General features: G+C 38.5%; 1 protein-coding gene across 1 annotated transcript; it reads right to left on the minus strand.

Moving 5' to 3' along the window:
- Positions 1-265: 265 nt before the first annotated feature.
- LOC136839511 (uncharacterized) lies at positions 266-2,585 on the minus strand. Its single transcript, XM_067105689.1, has 4 exons — positions 2,251-2,585; positions 1,269-1,349; positions 910-1,209; positions 266-740 (listed from the first exon to the last, which is right to left on the minus strand). Exons 1-4 carry the CDS (start codon positions 2,583-2,585, stop codon positions 266-268), a joined length of 1,191 nt encoding a protein of 396 aa, XP_066961790.1.
- Positions 2,586-16,796: the final 14,211 nt, after the last annotated feature.

Genomic DNA, 16,796 nt, shown 5'->3' on the forward strand with positions numbered 1-16,796 from the left:
CAAGGACGAACACTTTTCTGTCTGCTTGGTACGTCATTTTTGCTGGTAACAATTTCTCTATTGCTTTTCTTGTTTCGGATGTCGTTGTTGAGCTTTTGTTGTCCAGGAATGAGTCTGCTGGTAACATCAACACTTGGCCGTAGAGGAATTCAGCCAGGGACACATTGAACACTTTATATTGTGTTGTTCTTAATCCCAGCAGGACCCACGGCAGTTCTTTCCTCCAACTGCCTCATTATCATCTGGCACTTAGAGAGGTTTTTAATTATCTATTTAGCCTCTCAACTATTCTGTTGGCTTCGTTGTTGTAGGCAGTGGTGTGAGTTATTTTGGTTCCCAAACTATTGGCAAGGGCGTTCCACGGGACGGAGGTGAAGTCCGCACCTCTGTCACTGGAGGTGATCTGGGGAATGCCATGCCTACTGACCCAGTGAATAAGGACTTTAATGCAGCTTTCCATCATTTGTTGCTGGGTGGGGATTGCTTCTGGCCACCTTGTATTCCTATCTGTTATCATGTATAGAAATTTGTGCCCCTCTAATGAGTGAAGGGGCCTACTATGTTGATGTGAATGTGGCCAAGGCAGTGGGACGTCGTCTTGTATTCTTCTATCCTGCTCTCCGTGTGCCTCGTGATTTTTAAAGTTTGGCATGGGATGCCTTGTCTTGCCCATGTCTTGACGTCCTTTCACATGCCCCATCAAATATACCAGTCTGCTATCATTCTGGTGGTGGATCGACCTGAAGGTGGGATAGGTTGTGGGCGAGGCCGAAAGCTTTCTTCCTTAAACCCTCTGGCAAGTAAGAGCGTGGGCGTCCCATACTTGTCTAGCAGGTGATGGTCGCTGTTCCTTCGTTGATCGACATGTCACTTCATTTGAGGGAGGGATTTATCCATCTCAGTCATTGCAGTCCCACATCTTCCTTTTGCACTTCTGCTATCTCGGGATATGGGATCCCAAGCTGGATTGTGTTGGCGCAGCTTCTGGAAAGGGTGCCTGCCACAGTATTTGATGAGCCCTTCAGGTACTTGATCGTGCAGGAGTACTCTGCTATCATTGACAGGTGCCTTTGTTGATGATCTGACCACGTGGCTGCTGCTTTCGGGAAGGTTTGGACGAGGGGTTGGTGGTCTGTCTGTATCACAAATTCCTGTCCCTCGAGCATGTGGTGGAAGTGTCGAACTGCTTTGTAGAATGCCAGGAGTTCTCTGTCGAACGTTGAGTATTTTGGCTCTGTTGTTAACTTTTTTTGCTGTAGAAAGCTAACAGGTGATGACCATCCTCAGTGTCCTGCTCAAGTACGCCGCCCATCGTCATATTGCTTCCATCGGTTGCCAACATGAGGGATCTGTTGGGTAAAGGAAAAATTAGTGTTGTTGCATTTGTTATTGCATCACTTGCTAACCTAAATGTATTGTCTTGTTCACTTGTCCATATTAATTGTTTTTTTCTTTCCTTTCAGACACTGATATATGGGACTCATGATCTTAGGTAAGTTGGGAATGAATCAGTGGCAGTAGTTTATGAGTCCTGAGAACTATTGTGCCGCTTTTACTTTTGTCGGCTTGGGAAACTCTGTTATTGATTTTATTTTTTCAAGCAGCGGTTTTATGCCGTCTCAACTGTTCTCTTTCCCCATTCACACTTGTCTTCTCTTACTTTTAACCCATTTTCTTTTAGTCTTTTTAACACTTCTCTCACGTGTTTGATATGCTACTTTTGGTGTGGGCTGAATATTAGTATATTGTCCACATATACTACACAGAACAGAAGGTCCCTGAATATCTCATCCAGCGATCTTTGGAATGTTGTCCCTGAGTTGCTGAGGCCGAACCAGCTGTAATTGAATGTATAGATGCCGAAGGGGATGATGATTGCCGCCGTCTTTTCAATATCTTCTTTTGCTAATGGTACTTGAAAATAACCTTTCAGCAGGTAGATCTTGGTGAATATTCTTGTTCCACTCATTTCATCCATTATGTCTGCTATATAAGGTAGCAAGCAGGTATCTGTCCAGCTTCGTCTTGACATTCAACCATCGGTAATATCTGCAGGAGAGCCACGTTCCATCTGCTTTTGGTACCATATGCAGCAGCCATGCCCACAGACTAGATCCTTTCTGGCATATTCCGGCTTCTTCCATTTACTTGAACATTTTCTTTGCGTAGGAAAGTTTTTCTGGTACCAGTCATCTGAATTTTTAGTGTATTGGGGGACCTTCAGTTTGGATGTGATGCTTTATTCTGTACTTTGCTGGTTTAGTGAGTTCATGCTTGAGGTTGTCCTTGAATACATCATCATATTCCTGTGACAGATCTCTCATTTCTTCTGGTGGGATCTCTAGTGCGACAGGGCAAACTTTCTCCTTCTTTTTGTTTGAAATCTTTGATTGTTTGCTGAGTTGTTGAGGAGATGAATTTTTTGTGAATCTTGTGACTAGTTCCTTTCTCGCTACGTCAGCTAGGGAGTTATGCACTGTCAGAAAATCTGCTCCCAACAACGCTGCTGTTACGTCTGCCATTATTAAGGACCAGTCATAGACTTTTCGGTTGAATTTGACTTTCATCTCCCACCTTCTGTACATGGTTAATAGGCTTTGCTGGCAGTAAAGACCTGCAGATTGGGAGGTGGGGTGGGGTTAGGTCATTCTGATGGTCTTGCTGGGGTAAAAGACCTGCAAGCTTCGGTATCCACCAAGAATTCTGTGTCAGTTCTTTCATCTCTAATGCAGAAGCATGTCTCTGTCTGTCTCTTTTACCTAGAAGAAAGACAGTGGCGGGCAAGAACGATTTCTCTTATGAGGCAACCTGTCTGCCCTCTACTGACATTAGTATGGTTGGGTCACTTCTGCGACCCTACTGGGTGTTTTTTGAGAATATGCAGCCTATGTTGCACTTTCTTGCTTTCACTCTGAATCTCCAATGGAAGAAACAGACTCCTTCCGCAGGTTCTTGTCTCCTTTGATGTTGCTTTCCTTTGAGGAAATTCTTCTTGAAGATAAGGGCAGCTGGTTCATCGTCATTGCTGCTTCCTTCACTGTCGGATGTATGTTCAACATGGCATGTTGCTGATGCTGGCTGTGCAAGGTCTGCTGCTTTATGGGCATGGTGGAGGCTTTGGCATCGAGGCTACTGTCGGAGGGGGCGTGGGTGTTTATTTGGTGAGGAGTACTTCCCTCACCAGATCCAAGGAGGACTTGCTTATTGGTGCCCCTGCGTGGTTCAGGAATTGTTTGCTCTCTGGGCTGTCAGCATGCTGAAGGATGACTTCAGCTGACCCTTCAGAATGTTGTATGTTATTGGGGTGTCTAGTTCCTGGGGCCATATGCTATTTGTTCAAATACGTTGTCCATCAGGAATTCAAGGACTGCAACTGCTTTCCGCATTGAGGAGGTGATCTTCTTTGTGCAGAAAATTGTTTCTACACTAAAAATACCATGCTTCTGAGTGGTGGGCCGGGAAGGGTGGCAATCGGATGGAGGCGGCTGCTAGGTTCTCTCTGGTGGTGTGGGATTCATTGGCATGATTGGTCATCTCTGCGTCGGCCTCCTCAGGTCACTCTAGGGTTACCAGTGTGAAAGTGAGGTGTAAGCGAAAGCATAGGTCAGGTTACACCTGATTTATTAATCTAAAATTCACACAAGTCAAACACCCTTGGGGTCCGTAATATAGTCCCCACATTTGACAGGTAAGGAAAATGGGATTAAGCACAGGCCTCTATGTTTCTTCACAGAGGCAAACATACAATTATATTAGTATAAAATATAAGGTTATGAAATCTATGCACATAACTAAATGAACGGTGTTTTGGTGTATAAACTGGTACAATATCAAACGGGGACTAAAACAACGTTGGAAATATTTGCCAACAACATCGTCTTGGGATTTTGTGTTTTCTTCCAACCTCGTGTCAATTGAGTGGCGCTCTCTCCGAGATCCAGTGTGATTCATCAGCAGGTAGGCAGCGTGGTTGAATACGTGTGCCTTAACAGTAAAGTCTCTACTTATGAGAAATGAAGCTGCCCTCAGCCTCAATCGGGACAGGGACTTGATCAGGGAATGGTGTAGTCGGTGGGGTATGAGGCTGAACTCCAGCAAAATGAAAACACTGTTGATTAGCAGATCTCGCACCGATTTCCCACCCCATCCTCCCCTTCAGGTGGATGGAACTTTGCTGAATGAGTCTGAAGCTTTAACTCTTCTAGGTGTAACTTTTGACTCACATTTAACTTTTGAGAAACATCAAATGAAAGTTTCGGCAAATGCCGCTCAAAAATTAAATACTGTTCATAATGCCTCTATATTTATAATAGAGATAAAATCAATGCTACCTGATTTAGGTTATTTGTACTTACTTTACTAGAATACTGTTCTCCGGTGTGGATGTCTGCTTCTGCCGAGATTTATCTCTTTTAGATAGAGTGATTCGAGGTGGTATGTTTCTGTTTCCTAATAGTAGCAGTTCTGACTTGGTCCAGCGACGGATGGTCTCTTGTTTGTCACTTTTTCATAAGTTGTATTTCAACAGAGATCTTTCACATTCACAATTGATGTTTGATCCCCTTTTCCTGCCAAGAACAACCAGATTCGCTGAACAGCAGCACCAATATGCAGTAAATGTGCCTTGCTGTCGAACTTCTAAGTTTCAAAGGACCTTTATTCCTCACACCGTTGGACTGTGGCACAGCCTCCCAGAGGATGTCGTTCAATTGGAATTTCAGAAGTTCAAGCAAAGATGCAACTACCTTTATACTGTTCTCCTGGCATTTTAATACATTGATATCTGTTTATTAATTTATTTTCTTCTTTTTTAATAAGTGGGATCTCTTCCTTCTCTCTTTCCCTTTACCTTCTCTTATTCCTTCCTAATAAACACCATATTCTTTGGAAGCTTGAATTTCAAGTCAATGGTCCCTGTGGGCTTGTTCCATATGAATAGGTTTCATCTTTATTTTAATAATATAATAATGAGCTTTCCAGTTACCCTCTACCTCATGTTGTAATCAGTCATTGTATCAGTCTTATTCAGACATTAGGAAGGCATAAGCTTTCACAGAAGCTTCATCTATGAGGGGATATTTTCTGAGGCCAGAGATGTTAAGGGGATCGGCCGCCTAAAAAAACCCAATAATCTTTAAAAAATTCGATTTGCTGAAAAAAATTCTATGGCTTCGTATAGGGTTCAAGAATGTGTCCACGAAATATTATGCTAAAATTTGCCGTATTTCTCTAGTTATGGCCTAAAATGTAACAATAACTATATACCCATAAAACACCAGTAGCGCAAATGATTTAGTCTAGTATAGTTTTTGCGATATATATTACGAAAACTTCCTTTGAAATGAAATGTATAATGTCAATAATATCCTACTCGGCACCTTTTAGTTATTCCTAGCCATGACAACGCATTTTTCGTCATACCATGACGCCGATTGGAAGGCCGAGAGTTGCCTATAAACTTCCAAGCTAGAAGGACACGTTTTTCATGCTCGTTTGCCTTGACTGAACTCTGTATTTTCTGCGGTGTTTTTGTTTTTTTTGTGCCTAAAAGGTCCAAGAGTTCACTTCATGCTTCTAGAATGCGGAAAAGCCAAGTGGAAAAGTCCAGGCGAGAAGTAGAAGAAAGAGTTCAAGAAATTAGTGCGATAGAGGAATGGAGCGACGGAGAGAGAGAGAGCTGTCGCCCATCAAACGGTTTCCAGGTAGCGATCTCTGCTGACCAGAGACCAACCACATCCACCCCTAAACGCTTTTTTTATTTGTTCGTCACTACCAAAGGGCAAAGATATTTTTAAAAAAGAAAGCAGTAGCTCGGAGGCTGATATTATAGACGATCCTGAAAATAAAATGATCATAATAAGTGAAGCAAGACTTGATGAATTACTTTGAATCACGAATCCCCTAATTGTGAATGTAAAGTAATTCCCAGGATCCATTTGGCAAGGGATGGATTGAGACACTAATCTTCTTGTAGGCAACTATGATACCCTAGAGTAATACCTTGCAGCCTTGTTCAGACAGGGGGACCAGGAACCTAAAATTTATAAGAATGTGTCTTAGGCACATAAATAATCAATTAATATTCTTATTTATAATCATTTTGCATTAATTAATACCCAAAAATAAAAATTAAAACCATAGAATTAATTGTAACACAGTCTTTGAAGTCCCTTTTAGATTTTTTTATGTAACTAAAACTTTGAAGGCCCGTTTCTCAAAACATAAGTTTTTCGCCTTTAAAATGCATCTCAATCCCTTAGTATTGGACCAATCTAAATGAAATTTTAAATATAACATGGGGAAACATGGTAGATTAAAACAAAGCCAGGGGATTTTTAATATTTTTAGTTTCTAATTTTTGCTAATTTTTTTTTCTGTAATTTTTCCGGAAAAATTTCATTAAAAAAAAAAATTCATATCTCGAAAAATAATTGAAAAATCAAAAATCCCCGGCTTTGTATCGAAGGTCCATATGTGTTTTATATGTGGTTCAAATCTCATCCCTTAAAACCAAAAAGCAAAGGAGAAGATGCATTTTGAAAATGGCCATTTTTGGTGAAAAATGCTCTGGCGTCACAAAACCTAAGGTCACTGAACAAAAATTTTTTCCCCAGAAGTTCCACACAATATCCTTTAACAAACCCCCTATATATCAACAACCTGTCGTTAAAAAAGTCGGAAACCGGCCGATCCCCTTAAGCGAGGCCGTAATGTTACTCTGATGCCCTTGCGTCATTCCTATATTTTTTTTTTTTTTTTTTTGTAAATGGTAAATTACTGTCGACGTATGCATACGATTGTGTCTTTATTTACCGAATGGCTTCTCTTGTTTGCTAATTTCATTGGAACTTTGTATAAATGTAGTCAGTTCTTCACTTTTTTTACATCGTTTACTCCATATGAGTGTATGCACTGGCTTAACAGTTATAACATTATTTGTTAGTTTACACAGTTTATTATTCACGGCAGTATTTTGGTAGTTTATAGCATAATACTCGCATTGAGAAATATCGGTTTTACTTATGCGATTCATATCAAGGGTAACTAAATATTCTGGTAATAAGTGTGAATTGTTTTCTTGGGTGGTACTGCATACTTTTATAAAAAAAAAAACAATAAAAGAAATGCAGTTATAAATTTGGCCAAGAATAGTGATCTAATATTCAGTAAAATATATATATATTTAAATGTTTATATATATATATAAATATATATATATTATAGTATATATATATATATATATATATATATATATATATATATAAGGTATATATGCCCGAATATATATATATATATATATATAATATTTATATATATATATATGAAATTCCATTTATATAAAACGTTATATATTTATTTTATATATATATATATATATATATATATATATATATATATATATATATATATATATATATATATATATATATATATATGTTATATATATTATATATATATATATATATATATATGTATATATATAATATCATATTTATATATATATATATATATATATATATATATATATATATATATATATATATATATATATATATATATATATATATATATATATATATATATATATATATATATATATATATATATATATATATATATATATATATATATATATATATATATATATATATATATGTAACGAGACAGAATTAACACCTTTTGAAGGTGTACGTAACGTGCTCCAACGATCTTTATTCATGAAACGGAGGCGTATGAACGTTCGCTCACGATAACACTTACATCTATTTTCTCCTCTTCTCTCTCTCTCTCTCTCTCTCTCTCTCTCTCTCTCTCTCTCTCTCTCACCGTGTATCACCTCTCTCTCTCTCTCTCATCGTTTTCCGAAGTTCACCCACCGAATCTCACTCATTCTCACCAAATCAATTAAATGGACCATTTAAAGAAACGCAATAGTTTCTACAAAAATAGGTTTATTATTCAAATAACCCAACAAGAAATGAATAAAACAAAGCAAAGATTAAAATGCATAATAAATGAATTATCGAGTTAGATAACTAAACTCTGAACTGTAAAACACTTCTGATTAAAGAAGTCTCACTATGGCTAATAGCCTGAAAATACCCAAACTCACACACTCCCCAAATCAATAATTAGTCATGTCAAAAAACCAGTCTACCACATGTTATTCGAACCAGTCCACACTGTCCACCGACATCTGTCCACAGACATCTGTCGGAAGAATCAAACATGATAGAAAACTCCCAAAAATATATGAAATGCAAAACACAATAATGGAAAGTGTAAAATGCATAGCCAAGATATGGCAAACGTAACATGACAAAACAATAATATAAAAGAGGTATGAATATTCATATTAAATCTCCCACACCAGTTCAAAAGTTCATAATGATTAGAAAATCATGATAAAAATCACAAGTTCAATTTTCTCCCATAAAAACAGAGATTTCAAACTCTACCTTATCTGCAGATTCAAAGCCTGGATCCTCTCCAAAGCTACGTCTAGACAACTGCAGTTCTATCACGTTAATGAACGATCAAACTCACTTTTAGGGCAGATTTTGGCATAATCTAGATCAAATTAACGCACGTACTCACGAATATACATAACACTTCGGAAATCACCTGACCGGCAATATTGCTGAGGAATCAAACCATTTGCTGAACACAAAGATTTTACCTCGAGTCTCTCGACCTACTTCCATCTGACTCCATAAATTCTTTCATCACATCTTAAAGCATTGAAGCTATGAAATGCATATATGTGTCCTTTAAAATTGTAGCAGCCATATTTTCTGAAATAGAGCTCGGCCACCACATAAGAGCGTCTCGCTCTCTTAACGGCAAACCAAAACAAAAGCATATGTATCAAACATAACAGAATAGAGCTATGCTCAATCAGCAATGTCTACTGCACTGCAGCTTTAAGGACTGCTCTCATGACGCACTTCCAAAGTCACTGGGGTTGAGTTCTTAGAGCCTTTACATGTAATCTTACAAACACGAATAAGCTTTACTACCCCACAACAAGAATTATCAGTAAAATAGCTATTAAGACAATTAAAATTGTCGGCATAATATATTCCTGATACTGGAACATCACGGAATCGTCAATGTCTTCCAACGGTGGAACCGTCATTGGCACCTTGGTTGTAGGTACCTCCACTACCAAATGCTCGTTATGCGTATGACGCATAATTATCTTCTCGGAACTGTTGAATACAGCACGGCTAAGTACGAGAAATTCCGTAGACAGGATTCTGCAGGATGAATCGAACAGTTTGGACCCTCGATGAACGAATGTCGTCGACTTGTTGCTCTGGCACATCATTGTAACTGCATACTCCTTGCAAAAACACGGCAGGAAGAGTACTGGTGGACTCAATGTGGTAATCTCGCAGGAACTGTCTAAAGTCACATTCTGTCGGAGTCTGTCTATGAACTAATGATAATTCACAACCACCCACAGACACAACTCGCAACTGGAAAACACTACTGTCACACACACACCTCTCTCTAACCAAAGTACAACTCGTCTTATAATCAACTCCCGAACCTTGATATTGATCTCCCAAAATGAACATGGTCTCTAATCTATCCCATGTCACTACTGAGTCTCCCAAAAACACTCGAAAAAGGTCTAATAACAAAAAGGTTTCATGTTACTGAACCAAACAAAACTACCAATGCAAAAGTCAAACACTCACAATGTGAACTAATTCCAAGTGTGTATCTCAGAATAATCACAGTCAACTCACTACTAAGCACACAACAACTCTACGGAACTCACTCACAAAAAAAATTCTATCCAAACAGAAAAAAAATTACTCGAGAATCTTATCCGAACACTAAAAGGTATCATATCTCGTAAAAGACATGAAAGTTCTACTCTGGTTAGCAAATATTTCGCAACACCTGACTAACTCTCAACAAAATAGCAATTGACGTAATGGCAATCGCTCCCATGATCATAACAATTACAATTACTCACAATACAGCTCCCTTAATTTAAAAAAAAAGAAACTGGAAAAAAAAATCCAAACACTCAAATACGATCTCCCAACCCGAAAAAAAAGATCAGACTTGTTCGGTCCGATATACTAAGTACCTCCCCCAAAAAAAAAAATCCTAAACAACACACATATTGCGTCAGATGATGAAACACATCATAACACAATAACACACTAACACACTAACACACGGGTCAAATCTCGTATGAAATTAGCCCATGTCTCAACTTCTAAAATCATTCGAAAACAAATGACTAAGAACCTCAACATCTAAAATGAACAAGAGACAAAAAAAAAATAAAAAAAATATCATATATATACAAACATTAACCCATCTATCATTCTAACTATATACAAACGTTCCATTACATCCCAACTTTCTTCAACTTCGAAATATGGGTCAATTTCGTCACTCCAGTGTTTACATCTTTAACTACAAATCTATTCCCTCTTTTGATCTCTACAATCTCAAAAGGTCCGTGGAACTTCGGACTTAACTTATAATTCAGATCATTCCGAACATTCACTTTAACAAACACTCTATCACCCATCGAAAAAGCTACTCCCCTCGATTTCGCGTTACTTTTCTCTACCATTGCACGCGAACTAAGTTCAAGTTCTTTACTGATACGTGCAAATCTTTCTCTCGCTGTATTTATCAACGAAGTGACCGTAACATCACCCTGAACACACTCTGGTAACAAATCAAAAGGTCCTTTCAACTTGTATCCATACAAAGCTTCTGCTGGAGATATCTTAATTGTGTCATTCATCATAGTATTGATACTATATCGCACTTCATCCAAAGATCTGTCCCAATGTGTATCGGAACCTCCCACCGTCATGCGCAAAGCTTCGATTACTTTCCGATTCGCCCTCTCACACAACCCATTTGCTTCAGGTCTATACGGGATTATAGATACTTTCTTTATCCCCAACAAATTAGCAAGACCGTCTAAAGTCTTATTAATAAACTCCCTACCATTGTCTGTGATCAGACATTCTGGAACACCATATCGACAAATTATCCCCTTAAAGAACGCTATAGCAACTTCCTCAGCTGATTTGTATTTCAGTGGGAAAATCTCGACAAAGCGAGTCAACTCATCAACAACTACTAATAAATGTCTATAACCATAAGCGGACTCTGAGAAGTTACCCAGAATATCCATATGCACTCTCTGAAACGGCCTATGTGGTATGGGATATGAACCCAAACGACACGACACTGTCGTCGCTGGCTTATTCGCATTGCAAATAGCGCACTTCTTCACAAAGGCTTCTACTGCGGAAAACATATTTTTCCAAAAGAACTTTGACCTGACGTTTTCATACGTCTTGTCTACACCCAAATGAGGAGAACCAAATTTACAATGTACAATGTCTAGAACTTGTGGTACTAGACTCTCTGGCACGATGATTTGTGTAATCTCACCCATGCTTCGAGTACTTTGCAAGTTATACTTAACTTTTCTCACCAATAAATTATTCTCCAACTCTAGACCAGAAAAAGGCAACTTATACCCTTTCTTCGGTGAAACTCCCTTAAGAAATGCCTTAGCATCTGACAACAATTTATCTTCATCTTGCTTTTGTTCCAGCAAGCCTATGTCCCAAGTGACATTTTCACCCGTAATATAACACACTGCGTTACTCTCACTATCACGAATAACAATCTCTCCCGAGACTGCCGACTCACTATTTCTCCCCGAAGTATGCACTGTAGGAACGTGTATGTCCTCTACATGCGATCTCTCAGAATTACTAATATCAGAGACATTAGACACCAAATATTTACTCTCTTCACCCACACAGGATTCGGTGTGTATTTCCTCATCCTCGACCGGAAAATATCTGCTCAATGCATCTGCAACTACATTATGCTTACCTTCAATGTATTTGAGGTTTGCATCAAAATCTCTCAATGTTAGGAACCAACGTGCTCTCTTGGGCGACAAATTTGGCTTATTAAAAAGCTCTAACAACGGTTGATGATCTGTAAAAATCTCAACTTTATTTCCCAACAACAACATCTTAAAATGAACAAGGCTAGAGACGACTGCGAAAGCCTCCTTGTCCACAACTGACATCAGCCTTTCGTTACTACCACGCGTTTTGAACTTTCTGCTATAAAAAGCAATTGGGTTTAATTTCCCCTCAAATTTCTGCATCAAACACGCACCTATACCTTCCTGACTCGCGTCAGTCACTAAGGTGAACGGTTGACTAAAATCTGAAACTTCAAAACTGGTGGGTTCACCAAAGCGTTCTTAAGCTTCTCAAAAGCTAATTGTTGACTATCACCCCAAACAAACTTAACGTCTTCTCGTAACAAATCTGTCAATGGAGACGCTATTGTAGAAAAATTCCGCACAAAACGGCGAAAGAAACCCGACATACCTAGGAACGAACGAATCTGTTTCCTGGTTTTGGGAACTGGAAAATTCACAATGGCTTTAACTTTCTCATCATTCACTCTAACTCCTCTTTAGAGATAACATGTCCTAAATAGACAATTTTTCTCTTCAGAAACTCACATTTGGCCAATTTGACCTTTAACCCAGCGAACCGTAATCGCTTAAGGACTTCTTTTAACACCTTTAGATGTTCTTCAATTGTATCTGTGCATATGAGAATATCATCCATGTACACAAACACCGACTTTCCTAACAAGCCATGAAGTACTGTGTTAACCAGTCTAGTAAATGTTATTGGGGACCCTTGTAATCCAAAAGGCATCCTATTAAACTCGTAATGTCCCTTTGGTACCGAAAATGCTGTATATTTACGGCTACTCTCACAAAGGGGAACTTGTAAAAACCCTTGCATCAGATCTATAGATGAATATATATTCTTGCCACCGATCTCAACAAACAAATCAGGCAAACAAGCTACTGGATATCTATCTGGGCATGTTTTTTCATTCAATTTACGAAAATCTACACAAACTCTGATACTACCGTCTTTCTTAGGAACTGCAAGCAAAGGAAAATTAAACGGAGAATTGGACGGTCTGATAATGCCTTCCGACTCCCACTTCTGAACTTCTTTTTCTACTTCTTCTCTGATCTTAAAAGGAATTCGATATGCTGGAATATATATGGGATTTGTACCCTTTTCTAGGCGGATTGAATGTTCTAAAACATCTGTAACTCCTAATTTATCTCCCTTCAAAGCAATGATATCTAGATATTCTTTCAACACTTTCTCTACTTTATCTGAATATTCAGGATAATCAACTTTAGCCAAAGTGTTCATGTAGAACCTGACTTCGGAACTGTTGCTCCTCGTTAGGAAACATATTCCCATCTCCACAAAAACTCACTAATTTATGCTCTTCATTAAACTCTTCAAAATCAATTACATAAGTACCCTTGTGATATTTTTCACTGAGTCTTGATAGCTAACTAATTCTACTGAAGTCACGCCTGCGACTGAAATTTCATTCACTGACACCGTACTCACAACGTCTTTGAATTTCTCGGTTCCCTCAACAACGCACACTTGAGAAGGAAACTTTTTCTCTTTCAGCGACACTTTAACTAATGTAGGAACTCGCGGTTGCAATTCAATATCTTCCAACAAAAATCCTTTGAAAGATCTTTGCGGAATATCTTCACTCTCTAATGAATGTGTTACACATGTCTCAGACTGTGTCTTAAGTTTCTCACAAGTTTTTTCCTGTGTATATATGGAACAAAACAACCTGACTCACCTATTGTAATCCCCTGAACTCCCGTAAGAATGTTGATGTTATGTCGCATACAAGAAGGGTGTCCTAGCAAAACCATTTCACCTAAGGCTAATCCTTCTATGACCAAAAATGATTCTACTATTGTCTTTCCACCGATACAAAGCGTAAGAAATGACGAACCTAAAATATTCAGTTTCCTCGCTTGTACATCACACACTGTCTCACTAGAAGGGACTAATTTGCACTCTGGAAACCTCGAGTGAAAAAGGTCAGCATTTACTAAGTTAACTGAGCTACCAGAATCAATGAAAATATGAATTTCATTGCCATTAGAGAATCCACGTACAATCGGCCTAGGTTCTAGTGACTCTAACGACCTGATTAGTCATTATCCTGTGTCTGTTTTCGAACTTATCTTGTGAAAATTCTGCTGTTCCTTTGTGTATCTAGAACTTGCATCATGTGGAATTCTCCTGTCATATCTAGAAAAACCTCCCGGGACTTCCCTGAATAATCTCTACTCTTTGTGGCTGGGCAAAATCTCCATCCATGATCTGAAGATTTGCAAACTGAACAATATCTCACTCTGCAATTTGATTTACTATGGCCTATTTTATCACAATTAAAACAACGTATCGTTGTGACTGATCTCTCTGGAATTTTCTTCGATTCTACTCGTGCACATGTCTTCGCTGTTGCATCATTTCCCGAATGCGAGCGACTATCATTATTCTGTGGTTTGGAAACCGCAGCTGATATTTTGCACCTCCTGTACAAAACTACTGTCCAGTGTCGGGCATTTTGCTAGATTTTTGTTAATCTGTGCAAACAAAAAAGGATTCGTCTGTATCCTGATCAATTCTCTTATCAAAACTATCTACAATTACATCTGGGACCGACGTTAAAAGGCAAGCAAAGTGTAACAATCTTTCAAAATTATCTAAGGAGATATTATTTCCAGTTACCCATGGTGAACCTGTTATAGATTTCTTTAACTCAACTACTGCATCAAATAAATTCGCACTGTATGTGACTAGTGAATCATTGCCCTTCTTTATTTTGAGAAACTCTCGCAAATTCCGAACTGCGCATTCACGTTGAACTCCGCCATAAGTAGCTCGTAGAAATTTCTGCAGTTCATTCCAAGTTTTACACCTTCTGAACCCGAAACTGCGTGCTCGTTTCCCAATATCTCCTTTATCTAAATCCAGAAATGATTTAGCCTCTGTTAAAGCTTCAGCGCCATTCGTAATTTTCTTGGAATTCAGATAATTGTTCACTGACTCAATGAAAGTTTCTATATTTTGGGTTGGCTTTCCATCAACTAACCCTTTAAAATTTGTAATTCCCGCACAAATGTTCGTCACTTTATGCACCACAATTGATTGGGATGTGCTTGCTGCATCGTCCGGCATTTTGTGAGTAATCACACGCCCTGAGCGTAACAACATAAAAAAAGAAACCAAAAAGAACACTAGAGAAAGGCACAAGTTACCCCCTCTAAAAGAAGAACAGAAAACGGCGTTCTGCGCAACTTACGAGAATGGGGTACTTACCAATTTTGAAACAGAAAACGAAGTACCTATCTCTCAACTTGCTAACCTGTGACGTCACCCACTCGACGGCTTAGCAAAAAAGACACAGCCAGCGTTTCTAGTTGAATCATCACTTTGCGTAATTAACTCACAATCGCCACTATTCACACTTATTTGGGTATTTTGTTAACCCCAAAATTGCTCTAGAGATCATCCAGATCTATTTCACAACTCCCCACTCCCAGTACTCGAATAGAAACGGAAAAAAAAGAAAGGTTCCCCGTATTTCACACGTAATCACGACCTACTCAGTCATTCAACACTGACCCGTCGCCTTAGCTCTTAGGTGAAGTCGCCTATGCCTTGGGCATCAACGTTACCAATTAGTCTATTAGCAATCTCCCTCTTTCGCCATCATTAAAGACATCAAAATCATGCTGCCACCATTTAAAATCAAAAGACACCCGCTGCCGCCATTTCATTCAGACACCGCTGCCGCCATTTATTCAGGAAACAGCGTATGAACGTCTCGCGATCACGATAACACGTATTACATCTATCTATTTTTTTTTCTCTCTCTCTCTCTCTCTCTCTCTCTCTCTCTCTCTCTCTCTCTCTCTCTCTCTCTCTCACCGTGTATCACCTCTCTCTCTCTCTCTCATCGTTTTCCGAAGTTCACCCACCCGAATCTCACTCATTCTCACCAAATCAATTAAATGGACCATTTAAAGAAACGCAATAGTTTCTACAAAAATAGGTTTATTATTCAAATAACCCAACAAGAAATGAATAAAACAAAGCAAAGATTAAAATGCATAATAAATGAATTATCGAGTTAGATAACTAAACTCTGAACTGTAAAACACTTCTGATTAAAGAAGTCTCACTATGGCTAATAGCCTGAAAATACCCAAACTCACACATACTCCCCAAATCAATAATTAGTCATGTCAAAACCAGTCTACCACATGTTATTCGAACCAGTCCACACTGTCCACCGACATCTGTCCACAGACATCTGTCGGAAGAATCAAACATGATAGAAAACTCCCAAAAATATATGAAATGCAAAACACAATAATGGAAAGTGTAAAATGCATAGCCAAGATATGGCAAACGTAACATGACAAAACAATAATATAAAAGAGGTATGAATATTCATATTAAATCTCCCACACCAGTTCAAAAGTTCATAATGATTAGAAAATCATGGTAAAAAATCACAAGTTCAATTTTCTCCCATAAAAACAGAGATTTCAAACTCTACCTTATCTGCCGTTCAAAGCCTGGATCCTCTCCAAAGCTACGTCTAGACAACTGCAGTTCTATCACGTTGATGAACGATCAAACTCACTTTTAGGGCAGATTTTGGCACAATCTAGATCAAATTAACGCACGTACTCACGAATATACATAACACTTCGGAAATCACCTGACCGGCAATATTGCTGAGGAATCAAACCATTTGCTGAACACAAAGATTTTACCTCGAGTCTCTCGACCTACTTCCATCTGACTCCATAAATTCTTTCATCACATCTTAAAGCATTGAAGCTA

Source organism: Macrobrachium rosenbergii, chromosome 1 (assembly GCF_040412425.1).
Source record: "Macrobrachium rosenbergii isolate ZJJX-2024 chromosome 1, ASM4041242v1, whole genome shotgun sequence".
In the NCBI taxonomy this organism is placed as follows: Eukaryota; Metazoa; Arthropoda; class Malacostraca; order Decapoda; family Palaemonidae; genus Macrobrachium; species Macrobrachium rosenbergii.

Bases quoted from the DNA above. Each gene is read 5' to 3' on its own strand.
- LOC136839511 (XM_067105689.1), bottom strand. From the start codon at position 2,585: ATGTACAGAAGGTGGGAGATGAAAGTCAAATTCAACCGAAAAGTCTAT. The intron at 1,210-1,268 runs GTTAGCTTTCTA...AACGTTCGACAG, and splicing joins ACTGAGGATGGTCATCACCT to AGAACTCCTGGCATTCTACA. The intron at 741-909 runs GCAATGACTGAG...TCCCACCTTCAG, and splicing joins CAAAAGGAAGATGTGGGACT to GTCGATCCACCACCAGAATG.